The 15763-nt window shown below is 43.5% G+C and overlaps 1 protein-coding gene across 8 annotated transcripts in view; it reads left to right on the top strand.

Moving 5' to 3' along the window:
* The window catches only part of hnf1ba (HNF1 homeobox Ba), a 155324-nt gene that overhangs the window by 43799 nt on the left and 95762 nt on the right, over window positions 1–15763 (top strand). For 7 of the 8 annotated variants that reach the window (XM_072589801.1, XM_072589797.1, XM_072589799.1 and 4 more), the window contains exon 1: window positions 8289–9111. The exons of the other annotated variant lie outside the window; for it this stretch is intronic. In XM_072589801.1, the coding sequence (XP_072445902.1) occupies window positions 8759–9111 (353 nt within the window). In that variant the 5' untranslated portion in view covers window positions 8289–8758. Of the gene's footprint in view, window positions 1–8288; window positions 9112–15763 lie in introns of those variants that run through there. 8 annotated transcript variants of the gene reach the window in all.

The following is a 15763-nucleotide window of genomic DNA, read 5'->3' as shown; positions in this document are numbered from 1 at the left end:
GTATTTTGTTTGGCTGGGCTGAGTTATTACTATTTATTTGTTTGTTGTTAGGTATTTATTTAGTTAGTTAAATAGTTAGTTTAGTTTTTTTTATATTTTATACTTCTCTATATATGTTTATGCATTCGTATAGGAGGATGGGCTGGGTTTGTTTTTAATTATTTGGGTTTAGTTTTGTACTATTTTTGTACTGTTTTGAATTGCATTGTTTTGTATTTGTTGTAATATTTAAAAATCTATTTTTTCTTAATAAAAATATATTATTAAAAATAATAAAAGTTTTACAGAATAGAGTTCCAGGCTTCTTCCATGCAGTTCAGTGTGCCAGCATACAGCATGCTCTGAATATAAAAGTACAAATTATGGAGGGCCTGGCCCTTTAAGACAACAGGCGTGTGCATACAGTAGGTCCGCATAAGACCTGCTGACATCACTCCATTCCAACCAAACACTGAAATGTATTTTTAGCTGTAAAAGTCTTAGCTGAGCAGCTGGCACATACGAAGAAAGGAAAATGCAAACTGCTCATAAAAACAGTGAGCTTGTTGCTTTGTGCTGACACTGTTGTAACTGGCTGGCTGCACTTTGTATTTGCTGCAAGACAGATGCAGATCAGCACAGCGGCCACATAGCTTGGGACTGAAGCTCCTTGCCAGATGTAATCCTGGGCAATTGGAATGAGGCCACTCAGCAACAACAACAATGTTCAGACAATATATTGAGGTTGTACAGGATGTTGGTGAGGCCTCTTCTGGAGTACTGTGCGCAGTTCTGGTCACCCTGTTATAGGAAGGATACTATTAAACTGGAGAGGGTTCAGAAAAGATTTACCAGGATGTTGCCAGGACTGGAGGATTTGCGCTTTCAATATAGACTGGAAAGCCTGGAACTTTTACACTGGAGAGTAGAAGGTTGAGGGTGACCTTGCTGGAGTTTATAAAACCATAAAGGGCATAGATAAGGTGAATGACAATGGTCTTTTCCCTAAAGTAGGGGAGTTCAAAACTAGGGGGCATATTTTTAAGGTAAGAGGAGAAACATTTAAAAATGACACAAGGGTCAATTTTTTTTGCAGAGTGGTTTTTGTGTGGAACGAATTTCTAGAGGAACTGGCAGATGTGGGTACAGTTACATTTGAATAAGTACATGAATAAGAAACGTTTAGAGGGATAGGTTCGGATTGTGGTTGGCAGGGACTGGTTAGACCGAAACATCTGTTGCCATGCTGTATGACTCTAATGTTAACTTACATGGCACCTTTAACATAATACAAACATTCCAATGTGTTTCACAGGAGTGTGGTCAAACTAACATTGACATCCAGCCATATAAAGAGATAGGAAAGCAGATGACTCAAAACTTGATCACAAGAGACGTGTCTTCAGGGGAACCTTAAAGGAGGAGAGAGATTGGGAAAGGACACTCCAGAGTTTAAGGCTAAGACAGCTGATGTTCAACATTAAAATCAGAGAGGAGCAAGCTGCCAGATTTGTAGGAGTGTACAGATACTATAGATAGGAAGGCATAAAGCCACAACAGAAGGATGAGAGAGTTTAAATGGATTCATTGTGAAATGACAATATTTCATTGTTTCAGGCTTGCAGATGGCTGTAGTATTTATGCAACAACTAAACTCTCAGGTTGGACCAGTTGTTAAATGAGTTTACTTCAGGTGAACCATTTATTACCTTCTGACTGGAAGTTTGAATTAGAGTTCACTGAACACATTGGTTTGGCCAAGGTGAATTGCCCCATAGTATCCAGGAGCATTCAGGCTAGGTTAGCCACCAAAAATGTGCAGTTAAGGGGATAGGGTGGAAGAATGGGTCTGGGCCGGAGGCTCTTCCTAGAGTCAGTGCAAACTTGATGGGCTGAACGGCTTATTTCCACACTGATGGGGTTCTATGAACACCTTAGTAGAGATAGTAGCATATAGTAATGCAATAGTAAACCAAAGGCCCAAAAAATGCCTTGAGGAAATGAATTTGAATTCTTTTAATAAACTTGAAATGGAAAGTCCACCTGGTCATGACATTTACCATTCAATTGTTGTCAAAACCCATCTGGTTCACAGATGCCCCTTGAGAAAGGAAATCTGCCGTCCTTACCTGGTCTGTCCTAAATGTGACTCCAGACCCACAGCAATGTGGATGATCCTTCACTGCCTTCTGCAATAACCTACCAAGTCATGTAGATGTGGGGCCCTTATGGATGGACAGCGAAAGCTGGCCTTATCAGGGGTGACCATGTCCCTTGAACAAAAATATTTCAGTTTGTATACCAGCCAGTGGTGCAGAAAAGGTCTGTTTCTGAGGCAAGGAGAAGTCTGCAGTAAAACTCCGCACCGCATTCTTGTTGACAGACTCTGGTCTCAAACGGGGAGAACTAAGCCGGCTTTCCAACCTGTTAAGGATTTTCGAAAATGTTTGAAATACTTCGAAGTGGCCATTGAAAGCGATCGAAACCAGAGAGTTTGAAGGAATTCCCTTTGCGAACTGACTTTGACAACTCAGTAAGGCGTCTTTGCTATGACACAGTATAAGCTGCAGATATTAATGCAGACACACTCACGCAGTAAGGCGTCTTTACTATGACAGTAGCTTGAGATCAGAGGCTTTGGGGACAAGCGGTTTGCGAACACCAGCCCCCACCGCCAGGAGAAAGCAGAAGGTGAAACTTTAGACAAAGCCAAACAGCAGTCAGCGAGCGGTTTGGGGCACTGACAATGAAGCTAATTCCAATTCCAATTCGAAGGTGTTTTGAAGCGGTGAGCGCTTCATCTCCAGTCAGTGTTGAGTTGAGGGCCAATGTCACGTGTAGCCCTCAGCAACTTGCAGAAACTCTGCCCGGGCAAACCAGGCCCAGATTACAGGAGTGTCCAAATGAGGGAGGGTAAATGGGGCAGCCGTCGCCCCCCCTCCCCCCATCTCCTCCTCTGCCCTACCTGCCCCTGGCTGGGACTCAAGCATGCAGTCACCATTCTAGTAACGCCACTATCGTCAAAGCCCAGCTCTCGCTAAAAAAAGGAGCCCCTTAGTTATTAACCCCATGCTGACCTTTACCCCACACTGGGGTTAGGAGCCTTGCAAGCTACACGTTATAAAATCGGTTTCGATTGCTCTGACCGTGCTTCTCCACAATTGAGGTTCTTCACTGACAAATAAAGTGAGACCCAGCGGAAACACTGAGATCAGTATCTGGGTTGGAAATGGCACCTCGTGTACTACAGAAACCCAGTTTTTCCCAAGGCTGTGAAAATGACCAAACGAACAAGATCTTGATAAATCTATTTTTTTGTAATAAATGAGATCCCCGTTCATTTCTAAAAGCGTGAATCCCCGGGGAACTCTCCACCTTTCTCAAATCTCTCTTTGTTTAACTGGATCCACAGTAATCCTCATCTGCTGTTGCTTCTCCAGCTGTTTATGTCCCTCGTTCATGCCTTCAGTTTGAACTCCTCACTGGAAGGGATGTCTTTAAAATATCCGTGTATTCCTTTACTGCGTTAGCAACAAATTGTCAAACCAGTCTGAAACTGAACGAATTTTCCCACCCGGTACTTTGTGTAAGATAACCAGCAATAACAGGAAACAATAATACCTGTACTCAATGATCTGCAGTTGTGCTGCCTGTGTTAATTTCTACAGGACCGTGAATGTTATTCGATCTCTACGAAAATTCGCCCGAACTGAATTGTATACCAACACCCACATTGGCCCAGGTGTCATGTCAGAAGTTTTTAAATACCCTCCATTCAATACCCTCCTTTTGCCACTCACGGAATAACGAGGCTGACACAATGTACAAGAGAAATCGGCAAACTAAGCCTCATAGAGGCTCCACCAACTTTCACAAAGAGTACGATTATATTGGTTTGAATTCATTACCCCTTTGACTTGATTCGTAAACGATTTGTCTCCCCCGAGTCAATCCTTAGATTATTAACAGTAAAGCCCTAAACGTGAGTTTTGAAGTGACTTGAGTAAAATCACGTTAATATAAAACAAAAAAAACTACGGATACTGGAGATCTGAAACAAACAAAATAAAACAGAAATTGCTGGAGAAACTCAACAGGTCTGGCAACATCTGTGGAGAGAGAAACGAGAGTTAGCGTTTTCAGTCCTTCTTCAGACCAAATCGTTTGTGATCTAAACTGGAACGGACCTGCTCTGAAAGGGCATCTTCAAATACAGCAACAAACAACATCAGAAATTGCTGGAGAAAATCAGCAGCTCTGGCAGTATTTATGGAGAGAAAGCAGAGTCAACGTTTCGAGTCCAGTGACCCTTCTTCAGACCTGCTGAGCTTCTCCAGCAATTTTTGATGTTGTTTGCGGAGTCACATTGAAGATGGATTTCCAGGGCTGATTCGTTACTGTTCAGAAGACAGACGCCTTACTTATTTAACAGCGAAGTAAGTAAAATGTTGGTAAACGTGGGACAATTTACAATGAATGAAAAGGCCATCTGGACACAAAAATGGAAACTCTTTATTTGAAAAAAAAATGAACGAAAAGCGTTCTGTCAGAACGCACTAGGCTGGGTGAGATAACCCGCTGGAGTTACCTGTTTGCTGTTCTGTAGAAGCAGAGGGCTATTTTGGAAAGTTACAAGATTATGGAGAGTGATAACATTGATGTGACAAAAGGCTCCATTCAGAGACTCTTCTCCCTGGAGATTGATTACATAAACTGCGGCTGTATTGTGCGTTTTGGGAGCTTTTATTTAAAGGGGCAGTCACCGCTCTATTCAGCGGAATTATCAGAAGGTCAAATCGCTGGAAAATCGCTCCATGGCGACCCGCGTGACCATAATGGCGCGCTATATAATTATAACTCCCTCTTGTATCAGTTCTTTATTTTTTTTTGTGAGCCCTCCCTTCCGGCCTTTAGGCCAACTCGTGGTTGGAGCGATCGGTGTAGAGATCCTGCAAGGTCAAAATGTTTATTTGCAAGTTGCGTCCACTCTAACTAGCTACGGCGGGGGAATAGAAACGGGAACAAACATGTTTAAAATACTAGTATCCTTTACTAGAAAGTTTGATGGGTTCCCAGAATTGCATTTTGTACAATATAAGCAGAAAATGCTGGAGAAAATCAGCAGATCTGAAGAGAACCAAGTGGTTAATTTCAAAATGATTTCTTCAAAACGTATTTTTAAAAATATTCGATGATTACATAATTAACGAAATGTTTTTCGAGATTAACGTCGTTTTAATGCATTTTGTTTCCAAGTGAGCTGTGAATTGGTGCTGTGTTAACATTCAGCGCGCTCTCTCTCTTTTATTAACACATAAATAATGTCCACCTACTGTATGTATCTAGCGCTAAGAACGAATACTTGGTACATTGCCGATGTGCGGACTGGTGCAGATTTGAAATATACAAAGATGGTTAAACCCCCATTTCATTATCTCACAGGACTGTAATTCCACTCTCAGGAACTATACCATAGTACAGGACGTGTTTCCTTTACCGAGAACACTGGAGCAAATTCGCCCTAGCGTGGCCCTTGTATAGATCCCGTCGAGTTTCCGACAGAGAAGCTGCTGCTTTAATACATGAAGCCGAAGAGATAATAAATGCCCAGGTGTCCCCGCTCGGAGTAGGAAATATAAAATACAAACATTTCGATTTGTATGGCCCGGGCCTGCTGACCTTGTATAATCCAAATACATGTGTAGCTTAAATGACAGGCCAGATTCTCTCTCCCTCTGCCTTGCTTTTACTTTCCTGTTCGAGAGAAGACTTTCTCCCAAGGTTTATTTAACAAATCCCCAATGAGACCCCGTTTTCGTGTCAACAAAGCTGTGCAGCTCCTCCCCTCTAGAAATGGGCAATGTACACAAAAATAATTGATTTATCCGCTCATGCCGTTGACCCGTTCCCAACTTTATCGATCGATCTGCTTGTTGTGGTATCTTTTGGGGAGTTAGTGGGCAACGGGTGTTTTCAGTTTCAGTGATTTTTATGTGGCAGATTTCTGAAGACGTTCATTAACAGCCTGCCAGCGTTTCTGTTGAATGCATTGTTCAGGATGCAATTAACCAACACCTTCGATTACCATTTCGCGTTTAAAGACATTTTTGAAAAAAAATTGAAATGCAGAATCATAAACCTCGCAAATTTGGAATGTTCGCTGCCTGGAAGTTGCATCAATAAAGGTTCAGTTTTTGCTTTAAGAAGTTGAGAAAATTGGCTGACATTTCAGTCGGGGTTATAAAGTGGGAGTGAATGTTTTACCCCTTTTGATGAGGAATTATATTTTAGTCAGTTATCTGAGAGGTTACAGAGGCCATATTGGGTGAATGGGAACGTTTACAAATTGTCCCCACTTATACTTTTGCATCAAGCTTCATCCCCCAGTAACAGGAAGGATACAGGATTGGAAAATAATCTACAATTGACTCTGAACGAAAACAAACCGGGCTCTGTATAAACTGAGATTTAAACTGTGGCCCGAGCTCTGTTATTAAGAGCACTTTTGTTAATCGTTAGTATCCCCCATTACTAAGGACATGTCCTGGTCATTTCGTATATTTCTTCCCTTGGAGAGAAATTATTTGTATTTTTTTCCCCAACAGATCTACTCCATAATCACTCTGGAGCCACCTAAAAAAAACTATTCTTTTATTTTTGCTTTTATACCGTCAAGACATATCGATTTTCTTTTACCATTGATAGGACAGACTTGATTCAATTTATAAAACACAAACATTCAGAACGACATTCAAAAAAAAACTTTAAGAATCAAAAACTCCAGTCTGTTTGAGCGAGGGATTAGTTTAGGGACAGAATATGGGTTATCCGTCAGCAGCAATTGCACCGGAACCTCATTTTATTAATTTATTTTAGCGAATTCATGACAGTAAGCATTTTAACCAGAAGCTGACCCGGAGATCTGATTAAGAACGCATAGTCGCTGAAGGGTTTTATTTTGAGGGTAACTGTTCGCTGATCGCCGAGAGGGGAGATAGAGTCAGACATTGTTGACCCTGCCAGCAACATATATTCAGGAGAGTGAGGGTGTGTGTGTGTGATGGAGTATTGTCAGGGGGAGCTTTGGGGCAATAAAACTGCAGTAAAGTATGGCCTAGGACCTGTTGTGAACTATCGAGACATTAGCGCCCTCCTGAAGGGACATTGTTTTAGGAATCCGTTTGAACTACTGCTCCCGAAAGAAAATATCCAGGGCCGCTCGGTTCGGAATTGTAGATCTGTAAATATGACGAAGTGCATGGAAGTCGGTGTTTTATTTTGATGCTTTAATTCCCAGATACCAAAACCTTGAAATGTTGAAAACCAAAACGAATTAAAACAAAGAAGCTCATCTTTTTGAAACAAACACAACATACTCGCAGCTGTCTGCATGGATTTGTTTGAAATGAGGTTAAGGGTGAACGTGCTCATTTCATTTATAATTCCTGAATAATTCTAAGCGATGGATCTTTTAGCCCTCGCGATGTACCATTTAACAGTGTAACTTTAACAGCATATATTACAATTCAAGATTTGAATTTATCCTCCCCCCCCAAAAATAAATTGTAAATGTGCAACCTTGAACTAATCCTTCTGACATTTTGGAAAGCTGGGTCTCCTGAAGCCTGAGAGAGTAGACCATCCACAAACACAGCAAAACAGCGTCACCTTTCACAGCGTGAGCCAAACAATCCAGTCCTTTCAAACTATGGTCGGCAGCCCAGAGTAAAACTCGCCCAGACACAACTCAACAGCCAAAGGATTCGAATCTAAATGAGATTAAAACAGAATGATGTTCACCAAGACTGTTCATAACATGTCAAATTCAACCTCTCGTGCTCACTGATTTTTATTTTTGGTGGAGGGGGGGGGGTTGTGGGTTATTTTACACGGGGTAGTGTGTTTATGAGGAATACCCTCAGTATGACTAACGGCCTTTCCGCTCATGTAAAGACCCAACTCCAAGAATTTCATTGCCCTGCTACTCTCCCTCGCCACACCCCCACCCCACCGAATCCTGTTTCCATTCCAATCTACCAAAATCAGACAGATTTATTGTGCCAGCGACCATTTGTCCCCTTTTCGAATTGGGAAACCTGAATGGTTTTCATTCAAAGGCGAAATCCAACGCTTTGCTTATGTGCGCGTTAGGGAGAGGGCGAGAGACTAGAGTGATCGGATTTCCTTGTACCGTTTCTCCTGGTATTTAACGGACGTCGGTGTTCCTTTTGCTCTCCCCCCCCCCTCCCCCCCAGCCTCCAGTTTTAAAAAAATACCCCGTGCCTCCAATTCCGCTGGTAGTTTGAGCACACTCTGGACTTTGGTGCGCGGCGCAGTCCAAAGTTCACCGTTTTGACTAGGTGCGGAGCGATAAATAGAGGCGGATTAAAGGTGGCAGGTTCAAATGTAAACACAACGAGCCGGAGTTCACATGGTGCCGGCTGCTCCAACGCACTCTGCGGCACTCCGTGGCGATTTGCATATCGCTAAGACCTTTTCTTTTACCCTCCCACAACCAGCAACCACCAACACACACACACCCCCAGCTACACACTTCCGTCTATTTGCATATTCTTATAATCTCTTCTCAAAGAAAGATCATGGCAGTTTAGACAGCCTGCGGGAAACCGATGGTGCATTCTCTCTTCTTAAATAATTTTTTTGTGTTTCGCAAGGCAGAGGATCCGATTGGTCTGTTTGTCTCTCTGTCCGTCTGTATATATTCTCTTACACACACACACACATAACACAAAAAAAGCCCCTTTGATTTATTTGGAACATGGTGTCCAAATTGACATCTCTCCAGCAGGAGCTGCTCAGCGCTTTGCTAAGCTCCGGACTTTCCAAAGATGTCCTGATCCAGGCGCTGGAAGACCTGGAGCCCTCTCGCAACTTCGAGGTGAAACTGGAGAATCTCCCTGTGTCCCCGCTCAAGATGAACGGCTCGGCGGCGGCGGAGGGCAAAGCCGTCTTCCACAGCCTGACCAACGGCCACAGCAAAGGCAAACTGTCCGGGGACGAAGCCTCCGAAGACGGCGATGATTACGACACCCCGCCGATCCTCAAGGAGCTGGAGTCCCTGAACACCGAGGAAGGAGCCGAGCAAAGGGCTGAGGTGGACAGGATGCTCAGGTAAGGGAGCTTCCCCGCTATTGTTGTTGTATACCACAGGAAAAGGTCACAGAGAAAATAAATAAACCCCCTCAGGGTTTTGCAATGAACCCCAACGCCAAGCTCGCTCGCCTTGTCAATGTAAAAACCATAACGGGACGTAAAAGATTTTGCCCCACTCCCCATGCCTGCGGGCTGGTTACTAATTACCTCAACAGTTTGCTATTTATTTCTTATTCTGAAGATACAAACTGCATGCGACGCGAGGCAGCCGAGGTAGAGGTGAACGCGAACCCGTGGCTGTTTTCAAAGGTTTTTATTTAGTACCTAGCGCCTTTTGATCTCGGAATTCGTTCCAAAACTGGGGTAGATTGTGGGGAGGAGTGGGCTAAATCCAGCTGGGGGTGGGGGGGGGGGGGTGGGGGAGAGAGGGAGGGTGGTGTTTCTGCTGCGGAGTGGAGTGCTCATGTTAACTACGGGGAGGGTTATTTAAAGCAGCTTGTCAGTTTCACACTGTCATTTTGCCAGTTTCACCTTGATTACGAATCTGTCCCGTTTCGCCCGGGACATCTTTTGCAATCGAGCCCCACGCCTGACCAACGAGCAGAGGATCAGAAATTCACAACAAGTTTTGAATCGCACCTATTCCCCCTCCCGGAGAGAAAAATAAAGAGTGGCGGGGGGCTGGGGGGGGTGTTATGGTCCAGAAACACGGCCCAAAAATACTCCCCCTCCTTAATATATAAACGGAGTCTTTTTAAAAAAAAATCCTTAGCAAATTGTGAGTTTGAGTGCCAAAGGTACTAAAAGGTTTTGTGTTTTGTGTTTCCAATTTAGCTTGAAGCAGATTAATTTTATCTGAAGCTGGGCTGATCTTCTGCTACTTTTTTTTAAAAGAAATTCAAACCGTTTAAAATAGCTGTCGAGCGGAATTCCCTAAATAAAAAATTATCCTCTTCTGTAAAATGAGGAGGACGTCCCCTGTGCAGTAACGCACCGCCCGGGCTCCAGGCGTCTGCTTAAAGCGCTCCTTTCGGCAATTCCTTTCGAATCCAGCCGCTTTAATTTCGGAGCCATTGTTTTAGAAATCATAAAATGTGAAACTGTGACTCCCTTACTGAGGAAGGAGCAGACGGTAAACCAGAGAGTGAGTTACATCGACTGTGTAACCACACTGCATAACTAGACTGAATAACCTGTGTAACTAGACTGTGTAACCTACATAACTAGACTGAATAACTTGTGTAACTAGACGGGTAACCAAGATAACTAGATTGAGTAAACTGTGTAACCTATATAACTAGATTGTGTAACCTGTATAAACTCTTGACATGTCGATTTTTCCTGCGCCTCTCATGTTGCCTGACTTGCTGTGCTTTTCCACAACACTCTCGATTCTAATCCCCAGTTTCTGCAGTCCTCACTTTCTCTCTGTGTCACCTCTATAACTAGACTGAGTAAACTGTTTAACCAGACTGTGTAACCTATGTAATTAGACCGAGTAACCTGTATAATTAGACCCTGTAACCTGTGAAACTAGATTAAGCTACTGGGTACCGGGGAACGAGACTGAGTAATCTGTAAAACTAGACTGTATCGCTTGTGTAACTAGTGAGTAACCCGTGTAACTAAACTGAGTAACCTGTGCACTATCAGCGGACCCCCGAATAGAATATTTCGAGAACAGGATAAGAATGTATTCGTTCGCTTCCTGTAATCCAAATGAACACGGAGTGAGCCGAATGATTAAGGTTTGATATTGTAACAAAGTGCATCATTTCCCCATTTTCCACATTTAACAATCTGAAGTAAAATCTGACCGCGTGTCTGTAACAATAACCAAAACAAATCTAGAATTATTGAGATTGAAATATGTCCAGCACGTGTTGAAAACACGTAACGCATCCCAACAGCAATCGGGCCGATATTGGAAGCGTGTGGAACGGGTTTACTCTTTCCCCTTGTTTATTTGAGCTCCCGCCGTCTCTTTCTCAGCCGCCTTGTAGCAGTTTGTAAATATCAACCTGACCCAAGATTGTGGAGCACGTGCAGCTGACGTTTGTGCCGAGTGCTATTAATTTATTATAAATCATCGACCCCGAATGCACAGCAAAGTGCAGCACACTGACTCGGTGAATGGCTAACCTGGTTACTCATTGGCAAAGGCGAGCTGGAAGGGACTGGTCTCCAAACGCGGGGCATTATCCTGAACAAACAACACCTTGTGTGTTTGGCTTGAGAGAGCAGATAACTTACTAAATATGATCCGAAAATTTACAATCGACAATCAGATTTCCACACACACACACAGTATCATATACACAAGTCGATCAAACAGGCGCACAGAGGGAGTCTGTCGCTCCCCAGTGTTGGGACCAACATCGTTGGATTCCTTATTGAGATCTCAATGCTGCAATTTCAGTGTTTATTTCAGCGGCCTCAGATCCGGGCATACATTCCCCCGCACCCTGGGACCGTATTCCTTATTTGAATTAAATGCTATTTTTTTCAATACTAATTCGCCTGTTCCATTGTGGTTCAACTCTCGGTGAATAAACGCCACGGAGGAAATGAATTTGAAAGCTGCATTTGCAATGGGAGATTCGGTCCTGAAGCGGGTGGGATGGGAATTGGTGGGTGGGGTTATCTTGTTAAACGGGAAAGTGCTCGTTCCGGCCTGAGCTCATCTTTCGAACGACTTTTCGTTTCAGAGGGAAAAAATTAATCTCACCAAACTGGCCTTTGGAAAGCTTCCGTTCAACAAATATAAGAACAAACGAAGTGTCATTCGACATTCACGGGCATCCCTCCAGTAGCTCGGTAAAGCATTGCAGTCTCACAGAAACACTGAAAAATACAGTGCACCACGATTTGACTGTGAACCGCCAGGGTCTCCAACAGGATAAATTAACGTAAGGGAGACAGTTCCCGTTGCACTCCCGCGACCCAGATGATTTCAGACCTCCACTGCACTCATTTTATTCATTTCAATGAGTATCAATCGATTGATATTCTATTTATCTGAACATCGAGCAAACTAGCCCATTGCTCTTTTTATCAAAAATCATAACGCACGCTTCGTTAATTGTAGATTTCCAATGTTCATGTTATTTCAGGACGGGCTGTAACTGACGCTCACCCCAGGTGTTTAGTTTAATGTGGGTCACTTGTTCAGAATAGGCTGGATCGCTAAACGGGTTCAAATGAACACCCGTGAATTGAGAGCGAGAGGGGGAGGGCGGCAGTCTCTCTGTAGCCAGCTCACAGTGGATTGGGTCCGTGAGACGGACTCTCCTGATCGCTCTGGGACAGTGCCGAGCTTCTTGCCTAGGGGATGGCCTCAGCTGGTAATGCATGTTTACTCACTCGCAAACAGAACTCGGAAAGGAGTCTCCCCTGTTTGGAAAATAAGCGAGCAAGCTTTTTTTTTTGAAAACCCGGGTTTGCCACACTCTCTGACCTTTCCAAGGTGCTTGAGGTGCTTCTCCTCAGCACTGGACACCAGGAGGGTGACTTGGAATTTTCTTCAAGCACGTGCTGTTTCCTCTGGTCGCCACTGAAATAGCTTTTCAGAGGCAGGTATCCAGTCACCAAATCAGCCTTTATTTCCATGTGCAGAGTACATGGGCTCTGACCAGTCCCTGGAAGCAGAAGACTCTTTGAATCTCCTATATTTTTTGAGGGTCAATTGGCCTTGGTGAGAATTTATCTTAGTCAAATCTGATCCACAGGCCACACATTGCAAATTAATGCAATGCAAACCAATTTGTCCACCTGGTTCAAAGATGTCCATCGACATTGTCTGCCCTCCTCACCTGTCTGACCTACCTGTGACTCCAGATCCACGGCAAAGTGGTTGCCTTTTAGCTGCCCCCTGAAATGGCCTGACTTGCCACTCAGTTGTGCCAAATTGACGCAAGGGCTTTTTTCCCGAAACGTCGATTTTCCTGCTCCACGGATGCTGCATGACCTGCCAGCTTTTTCCAGCTCCACTCTAATCCAGGCAAAAAAGTTCAGGAAGAGTAAAACTGAAAGGACTACCCACCTTGACATGGACTCAAAGTTGACTAAAGGGCGCCTAAACAAGACAACCCTACAAAGTCTTCCCAACCAATATCTGGGGATCATATCAACATTGGGAGAGTTGTCCTACAGACAGGTCAAATCAGCACTCTGACATAGTCATACTTGCACAATCATATCTTACAATCTCCCACACACCACCATCACCATCTCTGGATGTGTCCTGTCCCATCATTGGAGATGGATGGCCAAAAGAAAGAGGTTTCCTTGCCCATATTTGTCTTGATGCCTTGAGGTTGGACAGACTCAGCAGAGTTGCTAGCACTGTGGTATACAGTTGCCACATGAGTTATAGAGTCATTGAATCATACAGCATGGAAACAGACCCATTGGTCCAACTCGTCCATGTCAACCAGATAACCTAAACTAATGTCATCCCATTTGCAAGCACTTGGTCCATATCAGTCTAAACCCTTCTTGTTCATATAGCCATCCAGATATCTTTTAAATTTTGTAATTGTACTAGCCTCCACCACTTCCTCGAGCACCTCATTTCATACTTGCACCACCCTTTCCATGAAAAAGTTGCCCCTTATGTCTCTTTTATATCTTTCCCCTCTCACCCTAAACCTCTGCCCTCTAGTTCTGGACTCCCACACCCCAGGGAAAAGACTTTGTCTATTTACCCTATCCATGTCCCTCATGATTTTGTAAACCTCTATAAGGTCACCTCTCAGCCTCCGGCGCTCCAGGGAAAACAGTCCCAGCCTATTCAGCCTCCCCCTGTGCTCAAACCCTCCAACCTGGAAACCTGCTTGTAAATCTTTTCTGAACACTTTCAAGTTTCACAACATCCTTCCGATAGGGAGGAGACCAGAATTGCACACAATATTCCAACAATGGCCTAACCAATGTCCTGAACAGTCATAACATGATGTCCCAACTCCAATACTCAATGCTCTGTATAATAAAGGAAAACATACCAAAGGCCTTCTTCACTATCCTTTCTATCTGCGATTCTACTTTCAAGGAGCTATGAACCCACACTCCAAGGTCTCTTTGTTCAGCAACACTCCCCAGGACATTACCATTAAGTGTATAAGTCCTGCTAAGATTTGCCTTTCCAAAATGCAGCACCTCACAATTAGCTAAATTAAACTCCATCAGCCACTCCTCAGCCCATTGGCTCATCTGACCAAGATCCCGTTGTACTCTGAGGTAACCGTCTAAACATGTTCCCAAATTAAACTAGTCCCACTCACCTGGATTTGGCCTATATCCATTCAAACCTTTTCTATACATGTATGTATCCAAATGTTTTTTAAATGTTTTAACTATACCTGCTTCCACCACTTCCTCTGGTGGTTCATTCCACATACAAACCACTGTCTGTGTTGTCCCTCACTTCCTTTTTAACATTTTCTCCTCTCATCTTAAGAATATGCCCCACTCTAGAGAAAAGTCTTGTTTTGAACTCACCCACACTACAGAAAAGTCCCTTGCTATTTACCCTATCCATGCCCTTCATGATTTTATAAACGTCCATAGGTCACCCCTCAACCTCCAATGCTCCAGAGAAAAACATCTCAAGGCATCAGGCCAAATATGGGCAAGGAAACCTCTTTCTTTTGGTTATCTACCTCCTGCACATACACCACCTCACCCTCACCACCCCCATGGTGAATCAGTGTCCCTCCTTACAGTGCATGGAAAACACACTGAGGGAAACAAGAACACTAAATGCTAATTGGATGAGAATTTCAATATTGATCACTGAGAATGGCTCAGTAATAGTGTTACTGACTGAACTGGCTGCGTCTTGAAGAACATTAATACCAGAGTAGGCCTGTATCAGGGGATGAGAGAAACTATACCAACAGAAATCCTACCTGATTTGTTTTTGTTATTCTGCCTGCCACCAATACATCTGCCCATGTCAGTGTTGGTGAGAGTGATCACTGCACAGACCTTGATGTGGCGATGAAATCTCATTTTCATACTGCAGCAATTTCCATTGTGTCATGCAGTGCTATCACCATTTTCAAAGGAATAGGTCCAGAATGGATCAAGCAGCTTAAATCCCAGCTCCCATTAGGAACCAAGTTCCCTGAACAACAGCACAATGTCTTGTATTCCATCATAACCTGTTCCCTTATGTCCTGGTGTACCCTTCACTTTACCAGTTCCATCAAGCCAGGAGACCATTCTAGTTCAATGAGAAGTGCATGAGAGGATACCAGGTACAGCAGCAGGCATACCTTAAAATAAGTTGCCAACATGGTGAAGCTCTAACAGCCTTGATGCAAGCAAGCAACGATAAAAAAACCCCATGAATTCCAGAAATGAATTCAGACTGACTGTCCTTGGCATCAAGGCAGCAATTGACAAATCATGGCATCAAGGTGCTCAAGGAAAATTGCAGTCATTAGGAATTGGGGAAACATTTCTACTGGTTAGAGTTACATGTAGAACAGAAGCAGACATCATAGCTTCAGGCCAATTATCTCAGCCCCAGTATATCACTGCAACAGCTCTTAGAACTAGGAGACCAACTATGTTCAGTTGTTTCAGCAATGATCTTCATCCCCAATCATAAGTTCAGAAGTGAGGATATTCAATTATGATTGCACAGTTTTCAGTTCAGTTTGCA

The sequence above is a fragment of the Chiloscyllium punctatum genome, chromosome 19 (genome assembly GCF_047496795.1).
Source record: "Chiloscyllium punctatum isolate Juve2018m chromosome 19, sChiPun1.3, whole genome shotgun sequence".
Taxonomy (NCBI): Eukaryota; Metazoa; Chordata; class Chondrichthyes; order Orectolobiformes; family Hemiscylliidae; genus Chiloscyllium; species Chiloscyllium punctatum.
Note: the sequence above shows the minus strand (reverse complement) of the source record. Positions and strands in the feature narration are given on the sequence as shown.